Source organism: Aegilops tauschii, chromosome 4 (assembly GCF_002575655.3).
Source record: "Aegilops tauschii subsp. strangulata cultivar AL8/78 chromosome 4, Aet v6.0, whole genome shotgun sequence".
In the NCBI taxonomy this organism is placed as follows: Eukaryota; Viridiplantae; Streptophyta; class Magnoliopsida; order Poales; family Poaceae; genus Aegilops; species Aegilops tauschii.
In genome coordinates, this window is record NC_053038.3 from 395,893,615 (window position 1) to 395,907,497 (window position 13,883).

Below are 13,883 nucleotides of genomic sequence, written 5' to 3' on the forward strand. Positions count from 1 at the left end.
CCCTTATACGGCCCGTACAAGGCCCATAGATGAGACGACCCATAGAAGGCCCATGGATCCTACGGGACGTAGAAGGCACATTGACCCGACGGCCCATAGAAGGCCCATTGATCCGACGGCCCATAGAAGGCCCGTGGATCCGCTGGCCCATAGAAGGCCCATGGATCCGACAGCCGATAGAAGGCCCACGGATCCGACAGCCCATAGAAGGCCCACGAATCCGACGGCCATAGAAGGCCATGGACCGTCCGTCCTGTAGATGGCCCATGGATCGTACGGCCTGTGGAGGGCCATGGTCACTACAACGTTTGGGCGAGTTGGCCCCCGTTTGAACGATATAGCATATTCAAAGAATTATCCTACTCTATACTATCACCTCTAAAAAACATACACTATACAATAAAGAGACTAAGGCATAGAAACGTAGAATAATCCTACACTATACAATAAAGAAATTACAGCCGATTATACCCACTGGGCATTATGGTTCGGCACCAGTGATAATAAAGCATACACAAACAGCAAATTACATACACTGGGCAAATACAGCTCATACATCATGGACGCGCATCAACATAACTTACCATTTGAACTATAATCTCTTTAGAAAATAGGATTGTCCGGATTTAGATAGCACAAATTTCAGTCTGCAAAATCTCCAATTTCTTCGTTGTTACCTCAGTATCTTGTTTCATTTTTTTGACTCCTGCATCTAATACCTGCATGTCCAGTCTCAACTTGTTGATTGTACGTTCAGAATCATGTACACGTTGTCTTGCCACCTCTAGTTGATGCTCGAGAACATCAACACATTCCAATTCCAATCCATAATGATTCGGTAACGGCCATGCCGCAGTGCTCGCAGATCTTTGTGTTGATGTCACTTCATCCTGAAATGTTTCTGTAAGTACACATGACTAGGGCAAAAATATAGTTACAACAGTGAAGTGAGCAAGACAGACTACTTTGTACATGGCAAAACAGGACTAACAATAATGTTACACGTCATGAAGCATAAGCAGGTGATATTTTAAAAATTATAAAAAAGGTAGTCTGTGCAGCCTGCATATAGAAATCTCTCTTAGCTCACCAGAGGAGCATGATGTTGGGGCCCAATCCAAAACACAGACAAGTTACCAATTTAGACAACACGTTGCGTAGAAGTAAGCAAGCAGTTGGCCATTCTATAGCTCAATTAAAGTCTTAGGGAGCATAATGAATAGCAGAGGATTTCATACAAACATACTACAGCAAGCAAAACTATGCAATCATTAGCCTAGTATAAACTAGATTGTGAGCCTCATTCAATAATAGTTGGTTAATATACTTCAAAGCTTCAGACACACTTCGGCAGAGTAATTAAATGGTAAGGCCTTTAATTATGTCAACTAATAGTTATACAAGTGTTGGAGATATGCCCTAGAGGCAATCATGTATGATGATATTTCCTATGTGTTTATGAATAAAGATAGTCCTTGGACATTATCAATGATGTGTATCAGCAAGTACGTGACTTGTTTGTGGGACTATGCATTGTATGATGACTGTCCTAAAAGGTCCCTAGTCGAAAGGGCTGTGTGGACGCGCAGCCGACTAGACTAGCATATGACATGGTCGATGGCTTAGTCTCACTAGCCATGGAGCATTGGATGCTAACCGAATAATATGGACTTGGAAGGATCTGGTAGGATTCGACGTAGTCGGATCCGAGTCGAGATAAGGTCCGAGTCGGACAGACCCAACTATGAGACGCTGCGATATGTCATCTGTGAGTCTCTAGTACAACATACGTTATATGTCCTAAGACCTGAGCTGACGCATGTACTCGGGATGGTGACAGACTTGCTTTGGGCCGACCAAACGCTACTCCGTGACTGGGTAGTTACAAAGGTAGGTTTCGGGCTTGTCCAGACCCATGCTGCGAGACATGGTTGAGCAAGATGGGATTTGCCCCTCCGATCAGGAGAGATATATGCTGGGCCCCTCGTGTGATCCGACCAGGATAAGCATGGCCATGCGACAAGGATTATGAGATAATCCAGATAGTGGTCGGCATCACTGGAACGAGAAAGAGATCGGGCTAGCACAAGGATGACAGACTCGCCTTGAGCTCGACAACATATATCGTGTGGCAAAAGGAATGGAAGTATGATGTACAGGTTCGCTAACCAGCTTCATAGTCTGCTTGGTGTTCAACATGCCTTGCTAGAGGCCACTACCGACCGTGCAGTTCGGAGGTGATCCGAAGTGCGACCAAGCCGGCATGAACCTAAGGGGTCGCGCGCTTAAGGGAAGGAACCTACGAGGTCGGATCCGAGGACACTGGTCGGATGTGATCCGAGCTGTATTCGGATTGTGGCCGAGTAGACTTATGGGCTTTAGGGTCCGTGCGAGGCCCAAGTGTTGAGCCCGCGACGGACGCCTATATAAAGTGGAGGTGCAGCACACTCATGCGGTTGATCGCTTCGGCGCTGTCACTAGGGTTTGCATGTGTTGCGAATAGACACCTCCACTCGCCGCCGGTTGTCTGATCGGACCTAGCAGTCCGCCGCACGACGTTCCTCCTGCACGCACGGATACCGTTAGAGGCGGTGCACCCGCCGCTTCGGCGAACCTGTACGAGGGATCCGACGACTGGCTGTTCGAGGGAGATCGAACGAGGAGGAGACGAACCACGCGAACGCGTTGCCCCAACTCTTCTTCCGCTGCACGGCACTGCGCGTCTAGTGGTAACGAACTGTGATCCATCTCCCATAGCATGTTCTTGGATGTTCTGCATGTAGGAAATTTTAATTTCCAGTCGACGCACCCTACCGCATAACCCAACAGTGGCATCAGAGCCTCTGCTATAGGATTTGGTTTCAGATCGTATGCATATTAGATATGTGGAGGCGGCAGATGAGATCTGTTGTCGTTGATCTGATCGGCTATGTGCACGGTTGATGTGTTCAACTGCACATGGGGACCGTTGAGGCTATGTTTTCTGTCTATCGGGATCGATGAGGTCGTGACACAACCTACCCCTACCGGTCGGTTATCCACCATCAGGGTTAACAGTGAAACGTAAATCCGAACCGGATTCGCGATGATCGATGAGATCGGTCAGATCAGAAAATTCGGCGCGATCGGAGTTCAGATGGGACCGCCGTATGCGTAGCGCCTTGTATTTCGTACACGATCACTCAAACTGGTAGAATGCGATTCTATGCATAACTTTGTTTTGCAGGGTTTGATGTGAATAGTATGGCTCATGTGTATGTGATGCATGTGTGTAATTTATACATGGCCTGCGTGTCATGTTTGTCAGCCGGCAGGAGCCAAAGTGTTGTCATTATATTGTATAACGACCTGCGTGTCGACTTGTGACTCTATGTAAAATTCGTTACTGGTTGGAGTAGTTGGATAATAGAGATCAGGTTGGTGGCTTGGCGTCCTGGCGTGACAAACAAGATGGAGTTCCTAGATGGTCATCGGAGTCGGAGCCGACCTGGAAGAGCGTCCATGAAGGAGCCATACTATTTCACAATATGTGTTTATTTGTGGTTGTTATGCTTCTTATGTTCTATGCATGTTAGAATGGTAGAAAGATCCCTCATGAATATCAAGCGAACTGCCATCCCCGATGTTGCACCTTCGCACGTCAAGTACATCTAGTAGTGGGCTCATAAAATTGAGGTGCTGCTGGATGTCCTTGAACTGAAGTGTTCGTGTCGGACACAGACATGCACTGCATCAGGTTAACTTGACAAGGCTATCAAAACAGTTTTGGGCCTTGTGTCAAAGAAGGTTGGGAGCCGGGGTATGAGATACCTTCCCGACCGACAGGAGTCATATAGAGATACGATTAGCAAGGAGTTGCTTACCGAATAGGCATGTTGTCTAGCAGTGACGCTAAAACTCACTAGTCGCATGTGCTAGTCGGATCCTGAATCACTGAGAGTTTGCGGAGGGATGCCAACTTCAGTGGGAGTATTATCGTTTAAGGCTAGAATTACTCTACATAAACACATCGCATAGTGATTGCATATTTTCTGTTGTAGATCAATGGCACCACCTGCTCAACCCAACTTTGCATTGAAATCAATTCTGGAAAAGGATAAACTGAATGGAACAAACTTTACCACATGGTATAGAAATCTGAGTATTGTTCTCAAGCATGATAAAAAGGAACATGTTTTAGAGGATCCACTTCCAGAGGAACCTGCCGATAATGCTAGTGCCACAGCTAAGAATGCCTACCAGAAACTCGTTGATGAATCAACGGAGATTAGCTGTCTGATGCTGGCTTGTATGGAGCCCGATTTGCAACAGCATTTCGAAAATGTTGAGGCTTACGATATGATCGAGAGTCTCAAGAGCACGTTTCAGACACAGGCTAGGACCGAAAGGTTCAACGTCTGGCGATCCTTGATGGATTGCAAGCTGAAGAAAGGTGATCCACTGAGCCCACATGTGATCAAGATGATCGGATATGTGCAAGCTTTGGATCGGTTGGGCTTCCCGCTCTTGGATGAGCTGGCTACTGATGCAGTTCTGGGTTCTCTTCCGCCCAGCTATGGGACGTTCATCTCGAACTACCATATGCATGGCATGGATAAGAAGCTCACTGAATTGCATGGGATGCTTAAGGTGGTAGAGCAGGATATTAAGAAAGGCACGCATCAAGTGTTGATGGTGCAGAAATCGGCTAAGTTCAAGAAGAGTTGGTCCAAGAAGAAGGCTAAGGCAAAGGGCACGGAGACGGTAACCTCCGCCGCTGCGCCGAAGTCTGGACCGGACTCGAAGACCATTTGCTATCATTGCAAGGAGACCGGTCACTGGAAGAGGAACTATAGCAAGTGGCTTGCAGAGCATGGCAAGAAGGTCGGAAATGCTTCTTCAGGCAAAGGTACACTTGTTGCATATGTTATAGACATTTACCTTGCTGACATACCTAGTAGCTCTTGGGTATTTGATACCGGATCGGTTGTTCACATTTGCAACTCGATGCAGGGGCTGGTAAGAACTAGACATGTGGCACAAGGGGAGATTGACATCAGGGTCGGCAACAAAGCAGGAGTTGTTGCGTTGGAGGTCGGCACGATGCAGCTCCAGCTTCCTTCTGGATTTATTTTGGAATTGAATAATTGTTATTACATTCCTGCACTTAGTCGGAACATTATTTCTACCTCATGTTTGATGAGTCAGGGTTATGAATTCAATTTAAAGGACAATGGTTGTTCACTTTACTAGCAAAGTAGCCCGCACATACGTGCGGGATAGTATGGATGAAAGTTTGTTTAAAGAAGAAAATATTAAGTTCTTTTGTTGGTGGATTTTGGAAGTGGTTTTTTCAGCATAAGAGGAATTCTCCTTTCGTGTTTCGGAAAATATCGAGAGGGCGCGTTCGCGTAGAGTAGTTCAGGAGTGACGTGTGGTCGGGCGATCATGTTTTTATTGTGGGTATGGCTTTTCATGAAATGTCAGCTTATTTGGACCAACAGACACATCACACCGTAATAATTTTGGTCATGTTGAATATATGTATGATATTTTTGCGGAGAGTCTCATATTCTTAAATTTGATTCCGAATATGACGCATTGGTATATGTGAGGGATTTTTAGTCATATGAATAATGTACTGAATATTTGTACGGAGTCGTCAGTCAGCTTTTGACCTCTTGGGTGGGGTTGAAGCGAGTGCGAGGGAAACCGAGTTGGGGACTAATTCGAATGATCAAGGCAGCTTTGGGCGGGATTCAGTGATTCGGGAGCAGAGATCGAGGCCGGTGCAGCCAACCCAGGAGCCGTTGATGGATGCGTTGGATCAGCAAGGGATTGGGCAGGAGGGCGCGCATCACGTGGGCCCTGTGGCGTCTTCTGTGACAGCGCTGGTTGCGGAGCAGGAGGAGATAAGGACTGACCAGCCGGCTGGCGAGGGGTGTTGCAGGTGGGGCCTGTTCAGAGGACGATCCAGTTGGTGGAAGCGCACCCAGGGGTGGCCGCATTGCCATTGGCCACGCCCCCCTGTCGGTGGCGTGCGGGTTGAGGGGTCGGCCACAGAGGATCCGGACGCGACAGCTGTAGAGGTGGAACGGGCTGTCTCGGCGCATGTGGGTGGGGACATAGGGAATCCCGAGGCGATGGCGACTAACGCAGGGGATCCGGTGCTGACAATTATTGAGGAAGAATCCCCAGCATCTGTGGACGTGCATGTACAAGTGGCGTGCCAAGATTCGCTGGCCCCCGTGCCGGACATGCAGGACGTGGATTTGGCCATGCAAACACGGGGCCCGACTGCCAGAGACGGAATGACTCCTCAGGAGTCGATTGCGTTTGGGAAACTAAAGTGGTTCTGTAATGCTCTAGTGAAGAAGCTTGCGCCACCGCTACTTTTGGAGGTGCAGTCCACGTTGAGGCCGGAAGCAGAGCCTTTTACTCCGCGTAGAGGGACGAGGAGTACCAAGAGGGCTCCTGCTTCCAGAAACAAGGCGACCCAGGCTGAGAACGTACTCATGCGAGCGTTGGGTATTGTTCCAGAGGACTTGGAAGGCAATGATGATCATATCGCGGAGCTGGCAGAATTATTTGAGTCACCTCTAAGGGAGCAACACATCCGGGTTATTGCGGCGATGTTCGGAAAGGAAGTGCCACCAGTGCAAGACATGAGTTCGGGCACGACGGTCGTGGTAGGGGCATCTTGATGCATGCCTTTGTGGGGGTGTTGGGTGGACACATATGGGCTCATGGATTGGAACCCTCAAGTCCTATGTTGGAACGTGCGGGGGTTGAACAACATGTCTAAAAGAAATGCCGTGAGGAATTTTATTAGTGAGGCTAAGGTCAACTTGGTGTGTCTCCAAGAGACTAAACTTGATGTAATCGATGTTTTCATGGTTATGCAATGTATAGGGCCATCCTTTGATGGCTTTGCTTACTTGCCAGCGACGGATACTAGGGGTGGCATTCTTGTCGGATGGGACACATCCGTTTTGGCGATGGATAACTTTACCTTTGATAACTTTGCCCTCACGGGACAGGTGCACTATAAGGATGGGTGGGATTGGTGGCTTACGGTGGTGTACGGCCCCCAAGGTGATGAGCTCAAGGCTCAATTCTTGGCGGAACTCCAGCTAAGACGAGACTTGTGCCCGGGACCGTGGATGGTTCTTGGGGATTTCAACATGATCCTTAATGCTAATGAGAAGAACAACGTGAATCTCAACCGTAATATGATGAGGAGGTTTAGGACGTTTGTGGATAACAATGAGCTCAAGGAGATTTACATGCACGGGAGGCGTTTTACTTGGTCTAATGAGAGGGAACAGGTGGTGATGACCAAGATTGATAGGGTTCTCGTCTCGGTGGAGTGGGAGTTGCACTTTCCGGATGTCCTTCTTCAAGCGTTGTCTACGAACATTTTGGACCATGCTCCGCTCCATCTTTCCACTTCGGCACCTTTCTGTGCTAAGAGAAGGTTTCGATTTGAGTTATATTGGACTCGGTTGGAGGGTTTTGAGCAGGCGGTTAAGGATGCTTGGGTGTGCGACGAAGCAATTGTTGACCCTTTCAAACGGCTTGATGCGTTGCTAAGAAACACTGCGGTGGCTCTGCAAGCTTGGGGACAGAGAAAATCTGGAAATATCAAGGTCCAGTTGGCGATCGCAAACTATGTCATTCTCCGGCTGGACAGGGCTATGGAGGACCGTAGTTTGATGGTGGAAGAGCGTTGGTTGCGACGTATGCTTAAGAAGATGGTGTTGGGCTTGGCATCCCTTCAGCGCACGATCGAGAGGCAACGGTCGCGCCTTCGTTGGATTAGGGAAGGGGATGCGAATACCAAACTCTTCCAAGTGGTGGCGAACGGTCGGAGGATAAATAATTTCATCCCGCACCTGAGACACAATGGGGAGTTGGTTACGGATCAAGAGAGGAAGGAACAGCTCTTCACAGATGCTTACGAGAACCTGTTGGGACATTGGTCCACGCGGGAGGTAGATGTGAACCTTCAGTTCTTGGAGATGGAGGAACACGAGCTCTCGGAGCTGGATGCAATTTTTACGGAGGAGGAAGTTTGGAATACCATCAAGGAGATGCCGCCGGATAGGGCTCCGGGCCGGCTGGGTTTATAAATGCTTTTTACCAAAAGGCTTGGCATATCATTAAGCAAGATGTGATGGCGGTGTTTCTCAAGCTCTATGTGGGTGATGGACAAGGGTTTGGCAGGCTCAACCGGGCATACATTGTGTTCATCCCCAAAAAGTCTGACGCCGAGGAAGTAGGGGATTTTAGGCCGATCAGCCTCACCCATAGTGCAGCCAAGATCTTTGCCAAAATGCTGGCGAACAGGGCTCGGAGGAGGATGAAAGAGATTGTGACGGCGAACCAATCGGCATTTATTTGTGGGAGGCATTTACATGATAACTTTCTCTTAGTTAGACAAGTTGCGAGGAAAATCCATGCGAGAAAGGAGGCGGGAGTTTTCCTCAAGTTGGACATGTCATGCGCATTTGACTCCCTCGCTTGGCCATTCCTTTTTGAGGTGATGAGAAGTAAAGGCTTTGGTCATAAATGGTGTGAGTGGATTGGCATTCTCCTTAGGACTACCAACACCAAAGTGCTCGTTAATGGTGTGCCAGGCCGAAGTTTCGTTCATGTCAAAGGTTTGAGGCAAGGTGATCCAGTTTCGCCCTTGTTGTTTGTGATTGCTATGGATGTTCTCTCCAAGATCATGGTGAAGGCGGCGAACTTGGGAGTGATCAGCACCTTTTCGGGCATCGCGGCCCACCAATCGGTATCAATTTATGCTGACGATGTCGCCCTATTTGTTAAACCAAGGGTGCCGGATCTCAACTTCATCACGGCTGCTCTTAAGGTGTTTGGTGACGCGTCGGGATTGAGAGTGAACTACAACAAATCTCTTGTGGTCATGATACATGGGGATGAGGAAGATAGGAACCGGGTGGAGTCGATGCTTAGATGCTGCATGGGGACCTTCACTTGCAAGTATCTTGGGTTGCAATTGGCTATACGGCAGTTGACGAGAGTGGAATGGCAGCCCATATTGGATCATGCTAAGGGCTTTGCCCTGGCGTAGCAAAGAGGGCTATTGCACCGTCCCGGCAGGCTCGTGTTGGTGAAGTCGGTGATCGCAGCAAAACCAATCCACCACTTCATGATTGATGATGCTCCGCTCTGGGTTTTCGAAGAGATTGATCAGTGGATGCGCGGCTTCTTTTGGGCGGGCAAGAACAAGGTGAATGGAGGCCAATGTCTGGTTTCTTGGAACTTGGTGTGCAAGCCTACCTGGCTTGGTGGTCTCGGGGTGCGTGACCTGCGGCTCCAAAGCCTGGCCCTACGCATTAGATGGGAGTGGCTTCGACGTACTGACCCTGGGAGGCCGTGGCAAGGGCTCTCGATGCTGGTGGACCGAGATGCGAGAGCGGTGTTTGACAGTCTCGTTCACATTGCCGTGGGCAGAGGAGATAAGGTGTTGTTCTGGCGAGATAGATGGATCCATGGATTTGCCGTCAAGGACATTGCGCCGCTTTTGCATGCCCGAGTGGACACGCGCACCATTAACAAAAGGATGGTGCAGGAGGGGTTGACCAATGGAAGGTGGCTATCGGATCTAAACGGGGAGCTAAACTTTGGGAGTCACCTGCAACTCTTGCATCTTAACTTGGCCGTTAGCACGGTAATCAGGGACCCTACCAGCGATGATGTGTTCTCTTGGCCAGCGGACCCGTCCGGTCGGTACACAGCTCGGTCCACCTATCACAGATTATGCCTTGGGGCGGAGAGGGTGCCGTTTGCTTCTTGCATTTGGAAAAGTTGGGCACTTCTCAAGTGTAAACTCTTTGCCTGGCTGGCGGTGCAGCATCGGATTTGGACGTCGGATAGGAGGGCGCGACATGGTCTGCAGGAGGAGCCCTCGGCCTGCTACTTCTGTCTTCAAGAGGAAGATAATGCGGAACACATCTTAGTGCAGTGCGTGTATGCCAGAGAAGTGTGGCACTATATCTGGAACACGCTAGGTCTGCAGGGCCGCATCCCGGAGCCTCAGGACACTTTATTGGAATGGTGGCTTGCGGGTAGGAGCTTATTTAGGAAGAGTGGGAAACGTGGTTTTGACACCCTTGTTATTGCCACAATGCGCTATGGAAGCAACGGAATGCAAGAGTTTTCAACAGGACTCGTCAACAACTGCAGGCGCATGGCCTGGCCACTGCCATTTTGGATGATATCAAGGAGTGGAAGGCGGCAGCCTAGGTGGAGGAGGTTTCACTACGTTTTGTGAGATTGTAGGTATAGCGTAAGTGTGGGGTGTAAGGGTGTGTGCCTAAGGTGGAGGTTTGTTCCATCTTTTGGCTTCTTGTACATGGTTTCCCCCCTCTTCTATAAAGATAAGGTACGCCATTGGCGTACTCTTGAAAACAAAATATTTGTACGGAAAATTATGTAATTTGGGGTAAACACACGTATACGCACTATATACTTAAAAGTTTTTTTTGTGCTGGTATGATATGATTAGTTGGGTTTAGCCCAACACGCTTAAGCAGATGCACACCACTGCTCACACACATTCTCTCTCACTCTATGCTTAAAAAAGAATATTTCTCTCACTCACACACACCTTCACACTCTCACATTTTTCTCTTGCCTGATGCCCCGATCTCCTTTATTCTTTCCTTCTTCCATCCGCTCACTCCAAAATAGCTGCCACCGGATGAGCCGTCCTAATAGCTCCTCCTCAGCTGCAGGCATCCCCGCAGCTCAACTCGTTGTTGCGGCCACAACCCACAGGGGTGTCTGTCTACGGCGGCTTGTCTCCTGGGCCGGTAAACAGCGACAGATGTGTAGCAGGGTCCGAGGAGCATCTGCGTAAGGGTCCGAGGAGCATCTGCGTAAGGGAGCAGTGCCGTTTCCCTCGGTGTCCGTGCAGGTGATGTGGGCGTGGATCTCGCCTCCTGCAGCCAGCATGGATCCAGCTTGAGTATGAGGATGCTGGCGATGTTGTCTTCCCCAAGCGCGCGAGCCATCCGCATCGTCGTTGTTCCCACTCGAGGCAGCCCAACACATCATCACCATCCTCCACAGCGTCAGTATTCTTCAACCTACAGGACCCTCTTTTTTTCTTTTCCTGTCTTATCATATTTTTTTGCTTAACCTTTTTCTCAGTGACAGTGTGTATGATTGTATACCAATATAATTTAATTGAGGTACTATCTGTTAGTGAATAATCTTAATTTTCTTCTGTACCCTCCAATTTTTTTGGGCATTGCGACTGGCATAGGTAGTGTTAGGCTGCCGTACCCCCATTCATATTCAACAAAATTTAGTAGTATAATCACTGTATTGAGTTGGTATAGTTTAGTAGTATTTCCCAAAGACAAATTAATTTTTAATAATTGAATAGTCAAATAGGTCTAGCCGAATTGTACATATACAAAATATAATGATAGACGAATGCCATGACTATTGGGTTGTACTCCATCATATGTCGATATAGAATGTCGATGCTTGGTATTTATTAACTATTTTCATCATATGGATCTTGATGCACATTTCCAGTACTCCTCTCTCAAATCTTGACTTGCGTATTTTTTACTTGTCTTCTTGTGTCTCCCTTCTTCCTACGCAATATCATAAATTTAACTATTATTTATGAATTCCGTATCTTCAAATGTAACAGTGATCCATAATACTGAAAATCGTTGAATAATGTAGATGAAAGTATTTTATTGTTCACTAAAATTTCCAAGCACATAACATACATGCACCAGTATGCTAGTTTTGCTAGTAAATTAATTGGCTTAAGAGGTGCATATAAACTTGCAAGCAGAGAACATACATGCACATGTATGCTAGATTTGCTACTAAATTAATTGGTATCAGAGGTGCATCTGAGACATAGTACTACCAGACTGCCAGTGCGTCCCCAATTGATAAAGAATACAAAGTCAGTGGTTAAATGATAATAACTCACCATTAGTATCTTAGATGGTTGACTCGTGAATCATCATTTGAATCACTGATACATGATTTTCTTCCTCTTAAAACTGTGAGATAGAATACCATAATTTAGAACATCAAATAGAACACTTGGGTTTATCTTGAAAACAATATATTATGTTGAAAGTATACACTTTTCACCTCATTGTTGAATTTCTTTTATTTGCTAACTCTTTTGAATTTCTTGTTGCTAGGACTTTTGATATGTGTACAGTTTTCTTCAGTCTTTATCTGAATCATCTTCTACTGTGATTACATCCAAATCTGTAGATTGAATGTTGGGTACTTCCTTTTCATATTGATTTGAACAGAATACCTCCTCATTGTGTAGTTTGTTTTTTGCACCAACTTTTTTTTATTTCAAGAAGCTTTTCCTTTCAAATCTTGTTTACATCGTTTTTTGTCTCTCTTTGTGTGTTCTCTGAAATAAGTTTTTGACTCCACCTGCATGTTTACTTCTTCTTATTATCCTCAATAGAAGTTTCTTGTTAGATGATGTAGAGTTTTTCTTTTCAAGCACATTTTTCTTCTCACCTGTAGTTGCAATCTTGTAGGAACGATTACCCGATAAAAAGGAATCATTTTTACATTATTAAAAAACATGTTTTTAATATCATTTAACAACAGGTTGTAAATAGTTAATGCATATACAGGGGAGAAAATGTTTTGGGTGTATTGCCTCACATGAAGTTCAATTTCTTTAACAGCTTATTTGCTATTTCTAGATCAATCTTTCTCAAATTTTTTTATAGATATTTTGCTTGACCGAGAAGTTTTTTGTTAGATGATGTAGATCCTTTCTTTCCAAACATATTCTTCCTGTCACTTTCTCCTGCACTCTTGGAGTGGCTCTTACACTGTTAAAAGGAAATCTTGTTGGTGATACTTTTAAGAAACTATTCTGTACTTATGATAATAAAACCATTACTTAGTTGCAATCCTCATTATCTCACTATATGTGCACATTGTACTTACTGGGGGTGGTTTGTTTGCTCGACAGAGCCGATAAAAATCTAGAGGTGTCAACAGAGGATATTGGGGCGCTTGCAACTATTGGAGGAAGATGATGTCCAAGCGTCGATTGCTGGAGGAAGACGATGTTGAAGGTGGGTTCTGATGGGCAGCACGTGCTAAACCTGATTTGATGCTAGCTTGCACGGTTGGTTTTCTCGCCCTGGCACCATTGCTAAGCTAATTACCAAAGCTCATAAAACACAACCTTGCCTTCTCGCTTTCTCACATTTCCGCAATTGCTCAAGATAGCAACCACCGTTGGTAGTCGTTCTGCTGATTTTGTATGTACTGCTATGAAAGATGCAAGATCAGTTACTTAATAGTTACCTTTTTGGATTGCATATTTGATCCACCTTGTGAGTTAGCATGTCAAAACTCTTTAGATGAGCACTGCCTTGAGTATCGAAGTACTATTGATCCATTGTTCAATGATATATAACAAATTCATCAATGCCATATGATGAAGCTATGTACCTAGGGTAGGGTCATGGGCCTGTCCAAGATACCCTCCCCAAGGACATCACCCTAAAACCAGAAGCATTCGAAGAAGAATCATCATCCACTCGACCATGAAGCGTTCCACTCGGAAGACTTGAAGTCACTCGACCATGGAGACTGTCACTCGACCGCCAGAAGGTCTAAAGCCACCCCATACTGCAACGGTCGGTCATTACATCGTAGCTTTAATGGTCATTATGTCACTTTATTACTAGCGTTACCAGTAACGCCCTGTCTTAATGTACCTTAAACCATGTGTAATTGAGGGCCGGAGGGGTCTGGCGAACTCTATATAAGCCACCCCCTCCTCAGTGACAAGGGTTCGCACCCCCTGTAACACACACGCATATAATCCAGTCGACCGCCTCCGGGCACCG

At 46.7% G+C, this 13,883-nt stretch overlaps 1 protein-coding gene and 1 long non-coding RNA gene across 2 annotated transcripts; both read left to right on the forward strand.

Annotated features, from left to right (window-relative positions):
- Positions 1-6,977: 6,977 nt before the first annotated feature.
- LOC141021915 (uncharacterized) lies at positions 6,978-8,111 on the forward strand. Its single transcript, XM_073497767.1, has one exon. It carries the CDS (start codon positions 6,978-6,980, stop codon positions 8,109-8,111), a length of 1,134 nt encoding a protein of 377 aa, XP_073353868.1.
- A 2,499-nt stretch (positions 8,112-10,610) lies between these two features.
- LOC120963045 (uncharacterized) lies at positions 10,611-13,469 on the forward strand. Its single transcript, XR_005754725.3, has 2 exons — positions 10,611-11,080; positions 12,995-13,469. It is a non-coding gene; the product is annotated as an uncharacterized lncRNA (long non-coding RNA).
- Positions 13,470-13,883: the final 414 nt, after the last annotated feature.

What these genes read in the sequence shown, in the direction of transcription:
- LOC141021915 (XM_073497767.1), top strand. Translation starts at nt 6,978, where the DNA reads ATGGATAACTTTACCTTTGATAACTTTGCCCTCACGGGACAGGTGCAC.